Below are 15633 nucleotides of genomic sequence, written 5' to 3'. Positions count from 1 at the left end.
GCCAAATCTAATGGGGTGAAGGCTTTTTATTTGCTAATGTGCTAATGACACCTTTTTGCTGCGCAAAATGAAATCTTCTCACTGTGGCTCATGTTAGATTACATAATGTGTCTGCACAAAACCTGCAAGGATAAATAAAACGTTTGGCGTTGGAAATGAAGGTGGTACGTTTGCCACAATATACAGGATTCCTGAATAGGAGGTAAGTTGGGAGTGCTTTGCCTGAAACGAATTGAAGCAAGGGCAATGGCGAGGTTGGGGCGGAGAAGTTGGAAAGAGATCAGAGTGGTTGTGAGAGATTTTCTTTCCATACCATTGCATGCCTCATTATTTTGTGCAGAGTGATTTTTTTTTCAGAAGGGCGAGCGAAAATTATACTATTTGTATGCCGATGGAAATCGTGGCAATTTTCAGGAGGCACGGATGAATTTAGAAGCATAGCAATTCAGAGACCTTTGGAAAAGCCACAATGCCACGACTATGATCAATAATCCCCCAATGTCTGAAACTCAGATTCACAGCATGTGCTGTCTATTTTAATGATTCATTGGCCTGAATAATCGCACCTTTCCCTTGAAACTTTATACACCAAAACACATACACTACTAAATCTTAGCATATGTCTACTTAGCATACAGAATATTCTTATTTGTATGCTTAATAAGAAAAACAATGGCAAAAATGTATTTCTGTCATTAATCTCCAATGCTACATTTTCATGAACAATGTAAGTGTTGCTGATGAACTTGACAGTTACTCCTGCTGTTCCTAATTATAGTACGGCGCGTTGCAAGGTGTGCGCGTGTGCGCGCAGCAAGGTGTGCGCGTGTGTGTGCACCATGTGAAGGATGGTCGAGTGATTCGTACACACCCCGTGCAACAAACTCGGTAACCTGAGTTCGATTCTCAGCCACTGCTAAGATCAGTGGCGGGGATATCTGAAACGGTCACGGGCTCCCTTCTTCACCAACTTGCATGATTGCCCATATGGTCTGGGGTAGGCAACCAGCGGCTCATGAGCCGCGTGCGGTGGCTCTTGAAGGACTGCAGAGCGGCTTTTGAAATTCGAAAAAATAGCTCTTCATGTTGTTTTGGTTGCCAACCCCTGACCATGGAAGTTCAGTTTACCATGTGAGTTCAGTTTACCATGTGAGTTCAGTTTACCATGGGAGTTCAGTTTATCACGGATGTTCAGCTCACCACTGAATTCCACTTTACCATGGGAGTCTAGTTTACCATGGGAGTCCAGTTCAACATGCAAGTCCAGTTTACCTTGGAAGTCCAGTTTACAATGGGCAGGGGTCATCAGCCTGCGACTCCGGAGCCGTAGCACCTCTTTAAGGACTGCTTCGTGACGTTATTTATTGAGGACCGCCGTCTCGTGTTCACATCGCATTGCGGCTCTTGAAATATTGTGTTGTTTACCGAATTCGAAAAAAAATGCCTCTTCTTGGGGTTTTTGAAGTATGGTCAAACAACCGCGATGACTGACGTTATGTGGGGAGTTCTTCTTTCAGCAGTTGATTGACAAAGGCTTCTTTCTAATTATTCTAACTATGATTTGTGTTTACTTATGATTTAGTCTCTGTGGTATTTTCATGAACCTTATCCCAGCCAACCCCCAATCCTCTCATTGCCATGGCAATGTGAATACTCACGCGCCACACTGTCCCCCGTGCCCGTGTCCCGGCAGATACGGAGACATGGTGCCCAAGACCATCGCTGGCAAGATCTTCGGCTCCATCTGCTCCCTGAGCGGCGTGCTGGTGATCGCTCTCCCCGTGCCTGTCATCGTCTCGAACTTCAGCCGCATCTACCACCAGAACCAGCGTGCGGACAAGCGGCGCGCCCAGAAGGTAAGGCTCGTCGTCGCTCGCGTTTGCACCGCGTCCCACGGGCCCGAGAGTGACGTACGGCAGTCCGGTGAAACTGCCCCACTCAAGCCGTCACCCCGCTTGGTGCCCCGCCTGGCATCGTCTGGACGATGTGCATTGAATTTTATTGTTTATTCCACGAACGTACATACATTACTCGTCTGTTCACGTACTGGGGCAAAGATCACCCGTAATCTATGTTGATGTTTTTGTAATTGAATTTTACTATGAATGGTTGTTTAATGTAATTTCGTAACTTTTTGTTTGTGGAAATATGGTTCATAATGATTGTTTTTGTGCATTGTTTTTTCGACTTCTTTCATGTGGATGTTCAGCGCCGATTTCTAATTGCTCAGTTGTTGTTCTTGTGTTTTTACGTTTTTTGCTTTTGTATTGTTAGTGACTCAGTTCACCCTTGCTAATGAGACTTTTTCCTGGTTAAACAAAACAAACTTGAAACATTGGTGAACTTTATTAATAACGGAGCATCGCCCTCCTCCGGTGTGTTTTCAATAAACTAATTTTAAAAAATGTTTGCAAAACGTGAAGGATTTCACCCGTCAGTGGATTTATTTCACTGAAGTGTCCGTTAGCCATGCCGACAGGGTCAGACCCGAGACACGGCACCAGTTACTTTGTGAATCCTCTTCATCCCCTCCGGGACATAAGGCAGCAATGAGTTCCCTCCACTTCTTCCTGTCCTTGGCAACATGTTGCGCCTCACCCCACGAGAGGTTGGTCAATGCTGCAAGCTCGTCCTTCACTGTCTTGCACCACGTGGTCTTGGATTTCCCAGGTTTTCTTTTGCCCGGTGGTGTTCATCTTAGGGGCATTTTTTGGTGCATGGCACCAGTTAGATTGTCCCTCAAAGGCAACTCAAGCAACAGTCCTGATGCAGTGACCGGCTCTGTACTGCTGATATCGCGTGAACGTTTGTACATGTCCATATTTGCTTGTTTTAGAAAAAAGGGTGTTTCGGTAATTTTTGTGTCTTTTTATGGAAAATTTAAGTTTGGGTGGTTTAGATGGACAATAATGTGGACGATTTACAAAAAGAATAACTGAAAACACATTTTGCATTATTCGTCCATATTTTTTCCTGTATATACTAGCGACCTACAATTTATATTTGTAGTGGTGTTATTTCAAACGGACAACCTCTCGCGTTCAACACCATGCATCTCTGTCGCAACTCTTCCTCTTGTACTGCTCGTCCACCACGCTCCGCTCGCTCTCTCTCGCTCCGCTAGCCTGCTATGTTGCACTCTGCAAGCTCCTCCACTGCTAGCCTCTTACTATACACTCTGCTAGCTTCTCTACTGCTAGCCTTCTCACACTCTCTTAGGATTCCGCTAGCCTCTCTACTGCTAGCCTGTCTCACACTCATTTCTCCAACCTCGCCCTTGCATCCAGCGTTGGATCAGCCAACACCGCTGTGAGGACGAGGTGTGGAGAGCGGGGACTTCTTCTCCCTTGTCTTCACTCCAACCCACTCCGCTCCCGTTTCCCCGCACATCTGCTTATATCCTCTCACTCATGAATTGCCCTCAGATCGCCCTCATGAACCTGGCGTCATCCCGACGCCTTCCGCACGTGTTCTCCCCCCTTATCGCCACTATCACTCGCCTCTGTGGCGCCTACTCCGCGTCTGCGTTTGCAGCCAGCCAATCACAGCTATGCATCTTGATTGGTCGCCCCTTTCTGGTTGCTCTCCTCTCTGCACCTGTTCGTCCTGGCGTGACCTCACTGTCCGCAGCTCACACATGCCGTGCACACTGTTTGCAAACCCCCGCGCGCATTACTCCACTACATATTCATTATAATCGATATACAGATATTCCTCAGTTTACGATGCCTTTGATGAACGATATTTCGATTAACGATCCACCTCGCATAGGGTCTCCCATTGATTCTATTCACAATAAATGTTCGATTAACGATATTTTTACGGTATCACGCGGCCACCAATTTCGCCAATCCGAGTGCTCCTAAGTGGGCTCGGCAGACCTCAGCCAATCAGTGACGGCCTTTTATGAGCATTTTGGCCGCTAGCTTTTCAATGTTTGATGTGCGTTGCTTATGGAAATTGTTCTCTTGAAAACTTATTAGGAAAGCTATCTTGAAATGTTGGCAACACAAACGATGTAAATTATAGTCACTATTGATCAAATATAAATTCTCAAAAAAAAATCCCGGTAATTTTTTTCTATGATTATTAAACAGCTCTCAAAATATAATGGTAGGTTTTTACCCTTTTAACTGGTACAAAACTGACACCTTTATTCAAGGCATCATGTTTGCAATGACCACAACACAAGTAGTCAATAAAGCAAACAAAAAGAAGCAACTCTGATAAGGATAATAATATGCACTGTCCTTGAAGTTGATTGGCCCACACCCGAGACGGCTTTCTTTAGAGCCTAGTCCCCATTGGTGTAGGGCCAGATGACACCAGAAGGCGTACAACTCAAAAACAGTGCAATATCAGAGTATTGAGAGTTCGGGGTAAACATTTACACTATGAGATCTCTTTTACCAGTGGCAAAATATAATGGTAGGTTTTTACCCTTTTAACTGGTACAAAACTGACACCTTTATTCAAGGCATCATGTTTGCAATGACCACAACACAAGTAGTCAATAAAGCAAACAAAAAGAAGCAACTCTGATAAGGATAATAATATGCACTGTCCTTGAAGTTGATTGGCCCACACCCGAGACGGCTTTCTTTAGAGCCTAGTCCCCATTGGTGTAGGGCCAGATGACACCAGAAGGCGTTCAACTCAAAAACAGTGCAATATCAGAGTATTGAGAGTTCGGGGTAAACATTTACACTATGAGATCTCTTTTACCAGTGGCAAAATATAATGGTAGGTTTTTACCCTTTTAACTGGTACAAAACTGACACCTTTATTCAAGGCATCATGTTTGCAATGACCACAACACAAGTAGTCAATAAAGCAAACAAAAAGAAGCAACTCTGATAAGGATAATAATATGCACTGTCCTTGAAGTTGATTGGCCCACACCCGAGACGGCTTTCTTTAGAGCCTAGTCCCCATTGGTGTAGGGCCAGATGACACCAGAAGGCGTACAACTCAAAAACGCCTTCTGGTGTCATCTGGCCCTACACCAATGGGGACTAGGCTCTAAAGAAAGCCGTCTCGGGTGTGGGCCAATCAACTTCAAGGACAGTGCATATTATTATCCTTATCAGAGTTGCTTCTTTTTGTTTGCTTTATTGACTACTTGTGTTGTGGTCATTGCAAACATGATGCCTTGAATAAAGGTGTCAGTTTTGTACCAGTTAAAAGGGTAAAAACCTACCATTATATTTTGCCACTGGTAAAAGAGATCTCATAGTGTAAATGTTTACCCCGAACTCTCAATACTCTGATATTGCACTGTTTTTGAGTTGTACGCCTTCTGGTGTCATCTGGCCCTACACCAATGGGGACTAGGCTCTAAAGAAAGCCGTCTCGGGTGTGGGCCAATCAACTTCAAGGACAGTGCATATTATTATCCTTATCAGAGTTGCTTCTTTTTGTTTGCTTTATTGACTACTTGTGTTGTGGTCATTGCAAACATGATGCCTTGAATAAAGGTGTCAGTTTTGTACCAGTTAAAAGGGTAAAAACCTACCATTATATTTTGCCACTGGTAAAAGAGATCTCATAGTGTAAATGTTTACCCCGAACTCTCAATACTCTGATATTGCACTGTTTTTGAGTTGTACGCCTTCTGGTGTCATCTGGCCCTACACCAATGGGGACTAGGCTCTAAAGAAAGCCGTCTCGGGTGTGGGCCAATCAACTTCAAGGACAGTGCATATTATTATCCTTATCAGAGTTGCTTCTTTTTGTTTGCTTTATTGACTACTTGTGTTGTGGTCATTGCAAACATGATGCCTTGAATAAAGGTGTCAGTTTTGTACCAGTTAAAAGGGTAAAAACCTACCATTATATTTTGCCACTGGTAAAAGAGATCTCATAGTGTAAATGTTTACCCCGAACTCTCAATACTCTGATATTGCACTGTTTTTGAGTTGTACGCCTTCTGGTGTCATCTGGCCCTACACCAATGGGGACTAGGCTCTAAAGAAAGCCGTCTCGGGTGTGGGCCAATCAACTTCAAGGACAGTGCATATTATTATCCTTATCAGAGTTGCTTCTTTTTGTTTGCTTTATTGACTACTTGTGTTGTGGTCATTGCAAACATGATGCCTTGAATAAAGGTGTCAGTTTTGTACCAGTTAAAAGGGTAAAAACCTACCATTATATTTTGCCACTGGTAAAAGAGATCTCATAGTGTAAAAGCTCTCAAAATGTGTCACCAATGTATAGAATATAACCCTCTTTCATTATACTAGGAAAGTTATTTTATTTATTCCCATTACATTGCTATATATTCATTACAAAAAAAACACATACATAAACGTCATTCATTTTTACTTTCCTAATTTTGTTCAGCTTGTAAAATGTAATTGGAGCCACATCTCCTTTGGACAAGTGACATGTTTACTGATGAAACCTGGCAAGTTGGGTGGAGATAGAATTGGGTTCAATATCTCGTTCAATTTGCATGCAACATTCAGTGATTTGGCTGAGGAAATTATATTAACTAACTGCATTTCATAGGCACTCAGAGCTTGAACTAAGAATGTAACTACTTTATCTTAATGTTCTTATGCACAACACATTATACAATACTGTATTAAGTTCTAAAATACGTTGTTGATGTTCTACTACATGCATAATGTTTGCATACAATAACACAAATCCATACTACAATGTTCCGTTTATTAACTAAAACTGTATAAAATTACATTTGAGTCCATCATCCAAATGGACCTTTTAGAACAGTGCTTTTCAGCAGCACTTGTTTATAAATGGCATCTTGTGAACTGGTTTCAACTTCCCTGAATCTCAACAAATATTGTTGGATTGTCAGCTGTTTACACGGGGCATCCAAAAAAACTATGCGGAACCATTCAGTGTAAGCTTGTGGGTTCAAATCCCAATCAGGGGTCACTTAGTCCCATTTCTTACCATTGGGGTCAATACAATGACATTCACGTGGGCATTCCAGAGAGGCTAGTTGATGGTAGAGACTGCCCCCACCATGGGAATGCGAAATTTCCCACCATAAGCAGATATGAGCAACGTGCCATGGTTTGATTGAGCAGATCAACTTTCACTGCCCAGCAATGATGAGAGCATTGCATGGCACAAATATATATATAATACCCTTTGGTTCTTTCGGTAAAGTCACGTGGGTATAAAATAAAATAAATCACGACGTTTCGGGCGCAACACAAGCGTCCGTTATCAGGTGGGAAAGCATGGTCTGCTGCTGAGGCGCAGACTGTTTTAAAAGGTTTGAAATGGGTGTAGCCCAAGGGTCATAAAGAAGTGGGCGGGGATAGTGATGTTAATGTGAGAAATTAGCATGTAAACGAGGGCACGGAAGTGGCTATGTTAATGTGAGGGATTAGCATGATGTTAATGTGAGAAATAAGAGGGCACGGAAGTGGCTATGTTAATGTGAGAGATTAGCATGATGTTAATGTGAGAAATAAGAGGGCACGGAAGTGGCTATGTTAATGTGAGAGATTAGCATGATGTTAAAGTGAGAAATAAGAGGGCACGGAAGTGGCTATGTTAATGTGAGAGATTAGCATGATGTTAATGTGAGGGATTAGCATGTAACTGTAGAAAAGGAGAAAAAGAGCGGCCTCCTCGACGAGGGAGTGCAACCCAACAAGATTTTGGGAATATTTTTGGTAACCCCTGCTATGTATGGTAAATCGATGGTTTTGGTTGGATCCTCAGAAGGTTGTCTCCGCATGGCTGGGGAGACAGCTTTGCGGATTGTACAGTCCGAGTATCCGTTCATCCTGAAGGCTTGGTGTTCGTGCTTCAACTTACTGGCTAGGTGGTGCTGGTCAGAGATGCAACGGGCCCTATGGTGTAGTGTTTTTATGAGGGAATTCTTCTGGGCTGGATGGTGGTGGGAGTCAGGCTTCACATATATATAATGTTTGAGATATTTCTGACAATAAAATTGGCTAAAATAATACACCATAATTATACACTCTCAAATTGTGAAACACTTTAGTATGCAATGAAATACAAATCTAACGATAAACGGTTTATAAGGCATTGAAAAAAAAAATGCATTACTAGAATACAAAATATTGAAGCTACAGTGCAGAATGAGAGACGGGAGTTAATTGTGCAAGTATTAAACTGAAACATTGGTGCTGTATATTGTACATACGAGTGTTACAGGGACATCAGATGATGTGCTCGTATGCAGAAGATCAACTCATGCGTTCATAGACCATGAATAAGTGTATTTGGTTATTAGGTGGTGTGATATTGACTCTCATTATTTAGTGTCCACACGAACCATTGTGGACCACGGTAATGTCACCGTGATTACTTTTATAAGTTGTCACGTTTTTCGAAAGCCTATGGGAGAGAGGTGTGGGAGTTCCTGATGGGATTGTGCAGGTAATGTTTATACAAACCGTGAAAACAAAAATCATTTAGAAGTATTTATTTACGTTTGTATTATTTCTCTTTGGAGAAAATGCCTTTGGTGGCACAGATACAAATGCATTATTAAAACCTTTAGAATCATTGCCGTAGAAGTTTGGGACTAAAGCTAAAATAAATATCATACAGTTTTGATTTCGGATTTGTAACATTCTAATAGCATCGTTTCTCGCATTACACGGGTTGCTTAGATTGTGGATTAAATAGGGAAACTGACAATCTGAGCTTTTCATAGTGTCATGTCATGCAGCATTTCCAGGAATGATAATGGATGAACTCACAGTCCACTTGGAGAAAATTACATTCGTAGAACTCGGGTCCTTGAAATAGTCCCTACAATTACCAGGTTCAAAGTGGACTGTGGATTTTAATCACCCCGACTGGTTCGTGGAAACCTGTACCATCTCAGTGTCAAGTTGATAATTACATATATAAGATGATGATGATGATAATAATAATGTACAACCCTTTGCCAATCCATTGTTGGATGAAGGTCTCTCCGTGTTGTATCGGTCATGGGGGTAGATTGAGCATACTTCACCACACTGGTCGATGCAGGTTTGTGGAGAGGGTGGGGTGGGAATCAGGGTGGAGGTTCCAATCTCACCCCCCGCCATGGCCAGGAATCAAACTTGGGCTCCGGGTTCAGAGTACTGACCACTGTGCCACTGTTCTTCCCAATTATTTACATAATGTATACAAGTCACTGTGATTGGAAAAAAAAATTGTTACATTATGCCATATATAATTTTCGTGAAAGTAGAGTTGACAACACTAATACGAACGTTTCATTGTCAATGTTGTTTTCTAAACATGATAAATGTTAGGAAACTATGAATAAAATTGGCAAAGCCAGAAAGAACAACATTTTCCTCGTGGGACGTTTAAATTAAACATATGATAATGAGGTAACAGCTCATTTATTAAAAGTACCTTATATCGTGAAAATGTTATAATTTTGACTCCACACAATGATGTAAATGTGCAGTGAAAACGAGCAGTGAGCCGAAATTCTGTAATCCACCGAAGTTGTATTGGATGAGGTTTGAAAAGGGAATCAATGCAAGTGGGCCATCATGGACATCTGTGAAAAAAAGAGCTTTATAGCTCATCAGATTCCTCCAGCATAAGGAAATATGCTGATGCTGTTCGAGCTCTCGACCGCTTCTGTTTTGCCAGCTCCTTCAGGGATTACCCCCCCCCCCCCCGTCAACACCAGGGCCTCCAGCCCCCTGCAGTAGCGCTCTTCCCAGCGGCAGGTCTTCCCCTTGACCCCTAGCGTAGGTGACCCTCAACACCCCGAGCGAAGATATTAACGCCAGGTTGTCACTTGAGTATGTCATCAACACGTGAATTGTCCACATTTTTGGTGAACCGTTGCATGCACATATAGATGGATGGATAATAACATTTACAGTCATATTGGAGCCTGCTGACGACAGAAACAAATACTGCATTTCAAAATAAATTCTTCACATTCTGAGTTTTTCCTGTGTTTATTCTGAACATGCCGGGCCGTGGTGGCTAAGCGCATGATCTACAACCCAGCACTGTGGACGCGAGGGCTGGTGCATCACACAAATTTTGTGAAACTCCCTTACCGTGGGCGTCCAACTGCCATACATCACCCTGGCTTGCCAGGAGAAGGCAGTACAGCAAATGTAGACTCCATCTATTTAATCTGTATGGGGTAGAGTGTTGGTCCCTCGCAAGCGTGGGGTTTCTCTGGGCGCTACGGTTTCCTCCCACTTGTATGGACACTCCTTACATAGCTGGAAACATCTTTATATATGTAGAGGGCCGCAGAGCTTGGGCAATTGTTTGCTTGTCTGTGGTTCCTCACGCTTCTGAGTCACAAAGTCTCTCTCCCTCTCTCCTTGAGAGCGATCGAATACTGTGCAGTGGCACAATAGGAGTTCACGTTTATGTTCCATTATGAATGAATAAACGTATTTACACAATAAGTATTTTTTTATTTACTGGGTTTTTAAAAACTAAATAAATGTAATAGACAAGCAAATGTTTTGTAATGGACTGTATGTACATTTACTTGAGGTGTCTAATTTTCTGCGAAGCTGCGCCAAACAGATTGGCGAAGCATCGCCACCCCCCCCCCCCCCCAATGTTTGAATGGTGTGGGGAGATCTTTATCCACTGGTGCATTTGGAATGCCTAGAATACATTTCCTTGTCATTTTTAGTATTGCATTTGCAAGCACTGTTTGAACGTTAATGACAAAATGCTTGTATTTGGTTACAAACCGAAAGTTTGTAAGCTCTGGCACAGTGAACCAGGGCCCATCGTGACTCGGGTTATGAAACGATGGTCTAAAAGGTGCCTATTGGGGCAGTGTCAGCTTTATTAATCATTTATGCCACCTTCGCCCGGCCGAATATAGTTCTGTCTGGATTAATCAACCCTACACCAGAATAGCAACATCGTGCCTTAGGGCTTTTCAAACTCTCCATCCTGACCCTATTTTTTGGCAATTACTTGACATACACATTTAAATTAATAAAATATACTACATACATACGCACTGTAAAAGTCCACGATCGGCTGCCCCCTCATTATAGGACTTATGCCAAAACAAAGATTAGGAGAGAGTAACTCGAAAAGGGCTCCTTATGAAACATTTCCATGACCCGATGCACCCTGCTAATATAAAAATAATGGCACTTAATGTACTTCAACGAAACTTTTGAAGAAGGTGATTGCAGCATTATGTGTGTGCCCTTCTTGTGGAACAAATGCTATTTAGTATTTTCCCCCCATTGGCAATTGCTGTGTTTAGGAACAAAACGAGCCAATAAGCCATTATTGGAGAGTATGTGGATTTTTCACAAAGTGTGGAAAATTACCAATGCAGCCTTGCTATTGAACGGTAACGGTCTACAAAAAAGAATACCTCAGGTATATTCAATTTCAATTACTTACACTCAAAAGTGTTTATGTAAATGGCCGGTTAATAAAATAGTAAAATCAGGACAGGTTAGGCCTCGCGAGGGAGAAACTCCCAGCGCCAGTATTTCCATGGTGATTCTCCTTGGAGGCGGGGAAAAAATAAGAGCTCGGAATGGAGACGACAGCAAATCTGTGTGCAGTATGCTGAAGTGATGTGATCTCTATGATGTAGTGCATTTTATTTTGCGAAAAAGGCCTGCATGTCTCGAAATAAAGAGCCCGTTTTGCATTTTCCTTCTGGAGATAAGAATGCCAAGCCTCTTGAGCCGCAAATCACGTGTGTTTTTTGCACGTGACGTGACTTGCTAGCCTGCCGTCCTGTGCGCGGTCGGTGCCACGGTGCAGGTCTGATGGAGTTTGAGTGCGTCCAGTCCAATCACAGCCGAATCCATGTCTGGCAAATTGGATGCAATTCACGTGATTTCTTTTGATTGTTTTGGAAAGGTGGGGAGTGTTTTTTTTTGTCAGCAGCAAAACCCTGCCCGGATTAGCCAATAAGGATCAGGTCTGATTATTGTCGAATATATTGTGGAATACTGTACCCGGATTAGCCATTGAGGATCAGGTCTGATTATTGTCGAATATATTGTGGAATACTGTGTTACTTAAAAAGATAAGAGGTAAACTTTTTTGTTGTCATTAGTAGTGATGTAAAATTACACAGAAATAAAGCTTATTTTCTTCTCAGTAGCGGCACGAGGTGGGTCTTACCTGGTTGCTATGGTCTTACCTGGTTGCTATGGTCTTACCTGGTTGCTATGGTCTTACCTGGTTGCTATGGTCTTACCTGGTTGCTAAGGTCTTACCTGGTTGCTATGGTCTTACCTGGTTGCAATGGTCTCACCTGGTTTTTATTGTCTTACCTGGTTGCTATGGTCTTACCTGGTTGCTATGGTCTCACCTGGTTGCTATGGTCTTACCTGGTTGCTATGGTTTTACCTGGTTGCTAAGGTCTTACCTGGATGCAATGGTCTTACCTGGTTGCTATGGTCTCACCTGGTTTTTATTGTCTTACCTGGTTGCTATGGTCTTACCTGGTTGCTATGGTCTCACCTGGTTGCTATGGTCTTACCTGGTTGCTATGGTTTTACCTGGTTGCTAAGGTCTTACCTGGATGCAATGGTCTTACCTGGTTGCTATGGTCTCACCTGGTTTTTATTGTCTTACCTGGTTGCTATGGTCTTACCTGGTTGCTATGGTCTCACCTGGTTCCTATGGTCTTACCTGGTTGCTATGGTTTTACCTGGTTGCTAAGGTCTTACCTGGATGCAATGGTCTTACCTGGTTGCTACGGTCTTACCTGGTTGCTATGGTCTTACCTGGTTGCTTTGGTCTAACCTGGTCGCAATGGTCGAACAACAAATCACTTGGGTGGCACGGTGAATAAGCGGTTAGCACACTGCTTGCTACAAACCTGGTGACTTGAATTCGATTCCCAGCCGTGGCGAACATCAGTGGCAAGTAATATCTGAACCAATCCGAGGCTCCCCGTTCACCAGCCTGCACTAATCGCTGTGATGAAGGATTCTCAAACGAACCCCATGACTTGACAGCGATGGATTGCCAGAGGGCTGTAAATCATTCTTTGTTTGCTTAATGTTGGCACAGTGTAGTAGGTTGAGACGTCCACAATATTGAGTTTTAAATCATATTTGTTTATTTTCTTGGCTTGTCAAAATCGAAACAAAAACGAATGTGTGTTTAATTTATTTCGCACCCTACATAGCAAATCGTACTAATCAGAGGTGCGGGGGAAGGATAATAAATTAAACACAAAAAGCAATTCTCAAGAAATGAGTTTTCAATCTAAATATAAAAGTGCATGGCTGCAGTGAATATTGAAATATAAACGCACGCAATTGTATTTCAATTATATTGGCCTGTTTGTTTTCTTGAAAGTGCCCAATGAAAAGATCCACATATATTGCGAGCATAACCACCATTATTAGCACTGCAGATCTGAGAGTGGTAGTACGTTGAATTATTTTGTGGGCAGCAGAGGGGCAGTGCATAAAAATGTAGTCTGGTGCTCTACTCTGCTCTCACATCTATGCTCCCTGCCATCATCCCATACTGACCAACTTTGGTGAAGTATATAACGTCCAATAGGCAAGTGTGGGGAGGCCCTCATCCAGCAGTGGATTGAAAAAAGACTGCAAAAAACAAAGATCCCCCGTATAGCCTTAACAGACTGTAGGGGCAAGTGCTGTTAGCGAGCACCTATGAAGGCCGGAACGGTACACGAGGGGGTGGGTGGCTAGAACCACGCCCGACCGCCTTTGTCTCCCCAGTGGCGATGTTTACACACCGCACCAGGTACTCATTTGAGGCTGAGTCAACCTAGGGGAGGCCCAGGACCGGTTCAGATAATCATCACTGGTATTGACCGTGAATCGAACCCGGGTCGCCTGGTTTATGGCGCAGCGTGCTAACCGCTACACTACCGTTTCCCAACAAATATAAACACACATTTCGATGACCCAATATAGCCATACTGCGGCAAACCTAGCCAAACACGTTTGCATCTGCGTGTAACATTAATCATACTTCAAAGTAACGACAGCATGTGTGTGTGTGTTGGAGGTAGTGTAGTGGTGAGCGCGCTGCCGCACGAACCCGGCGACCGGATTATCTGAACTGGTCCTGGCCCTCCCCTAGGTCGACTCGGCCTCAAATGAGTACCTGGTGCGGCGTGTAAATATTGCCACACAGGAAACAAAGGCGGCCTGGTCGTGGCACTGGCTACCCACCCACTCGCGTGCCGTGCCGGCCTTTACAGGTGCTCGCTAAAAGCGCTTGCCCCAACAGCTGTACGAAGAAGCTTTCTTTTTGTTTTGTGTTGGAGGTATATTTTCCATGTATACAATAAATCCCAGGGATCGAACAGGCAGGCTGAGCAGTACGAGTGGTGGGTGTTGCCGGTGTCTAATATGTCTACTGGACATTTGTGAACAAATGGACATCTGCGACAAAAAGCTGCGTGGCTCATCGGATTCCTCCAGTCGAGATTTAAGATTCTGACTGATTCTGAAAAGCCATGTGGACCACTTTACCATCGGCTCATGGCACAATACAGGGCAAGGTTACCGGTGACGCAGAGGCCTGCATATTGGCTTAGGAGGGTGAGGGTTAGGGTGACGGCAAGGGGCAAGGGTTCAATTGAAACTGGGCAGAGAGAAACGGGGATCAGTTTTCATCTTCAAGTCATTTGCCAGCCCAATGTGTAGGCAATGCTTGAAGTTATATTTATTTGTTATCTATCAAATAACTTTAAGTAATCCTCGTAGTTCTGCTATGATTTGGAGGGGGGGGAGCTTGTTATAATAATTTCATGATGAAAGTTGAAAAAAAGCTTAGATTTTGAGAGGCTTTTCGAAATGTACATGTTCATATGCTTGGTTCAGACATTTTTAATATCTCCCAAAGAATGTTATTCCATCGTAGATGAAATAAATATGCACTGGTCTTTTCTAGAGCATTAATTCATCTAAGGTTTGGTAATCCTCAATTAACATTTTTACTTTAAAATAATATATATGACGAATAACACTAACGTTTAATCCTTTATTTGAAGTCTCCAGTACATTCTGTTTTGATGAAAACAAATATTTAATTTGGCTAGAACATAACATTAACAAAAACATAATGTTCAATCTCACGAAAATACTAAGGAAAAATATACAGTTTGATTTTAAAGTAAATACCAAGAAAGTTCCTAAAATTCTTAAGTTTTCTCCTACAATCTTTCACGAGGGCCTGAGGAATGAATGTTTAAACCAAATGGGGAATGATTACAAGTGGCCATTTCATATAAATTAGCATCAGCGCTGAGTTTTCAAGATGTAGAGAATGAATGCTGAACTTCTTTCACACCGTACGCAGACAGCCGTGCTAATCGGAGGTGCCAAATTATTGTGGCCGGGAGATATGTTCCTATGTTGTCTCAGCCAGGGGTAGTTCCTGGCCTTTTGCTGATCTCACGCTGGAAGAGAACCAGCCATTGAAAAGACTTAAGGGGCAACGCTTCGTGTACCACACGGGGACAATTGCATGACATATTAATCGAGACAGCCGCACAAGCGGGTGCTCGATGCTAATCCCCGGCACTTGCTGTCACTATTAACTGATTCTGCTTCAGCGCGTGCACTGACAAAGCGGTATCCACATTGACAGCGCCCACGCAGGTGCAGATGCTGCTGCGTCGCAGCGTGTCTGTCTCCTTTGGCTTTCGGGCCC

At 43.0% G+C, this 15633-nt stretch overlaps 1 protein-coding gene across 3 annotated transcripts in view; it reads left to right on the top strand.

The window, feature by feature from the left end:
- The window catches only part of KCND1 (potassium voltage-gated channel subfamily D member 1), a 482697-nt gene that overhangs the window by 351529 nt on the left and 115535 nt on the right, over window positions 1–15633 (top strand). For all 3 annotated transcript variants that reach the window (XM_078871246.1, XM_078871247.1, XM_078871245.1), the window contains one exon: window positions 1694–1856. In XM_078871246.1, coding sequence (XP_078727372.1) covers window positions 1694–1856 — 163 coding nt within the window. The remainder of the gene's footprint in view (window positions 1–1693; window positions 1857–15633) is intronic.

Source organism: Lampetra fluviatilis, chromosome 32, assembly GCF_964198595.1.
Source record: "Lampetra fluviatilis chromosome 32, kcLamFluv1.1, whole genome shotgun sequence".
Classification (NCBI taxonomy): Eukaryota; Metazoa; Chordata; class Hyperoartia; order Petromyzontiformes; family Petromyzontidae; genus Lampetra; species Lampetra fluviatilis.
The sequence above is the reverse complement of the archived record's forward strand: the minus strand, read 5'-3'. Positions and strand labels throughout refer to the sequence as shown.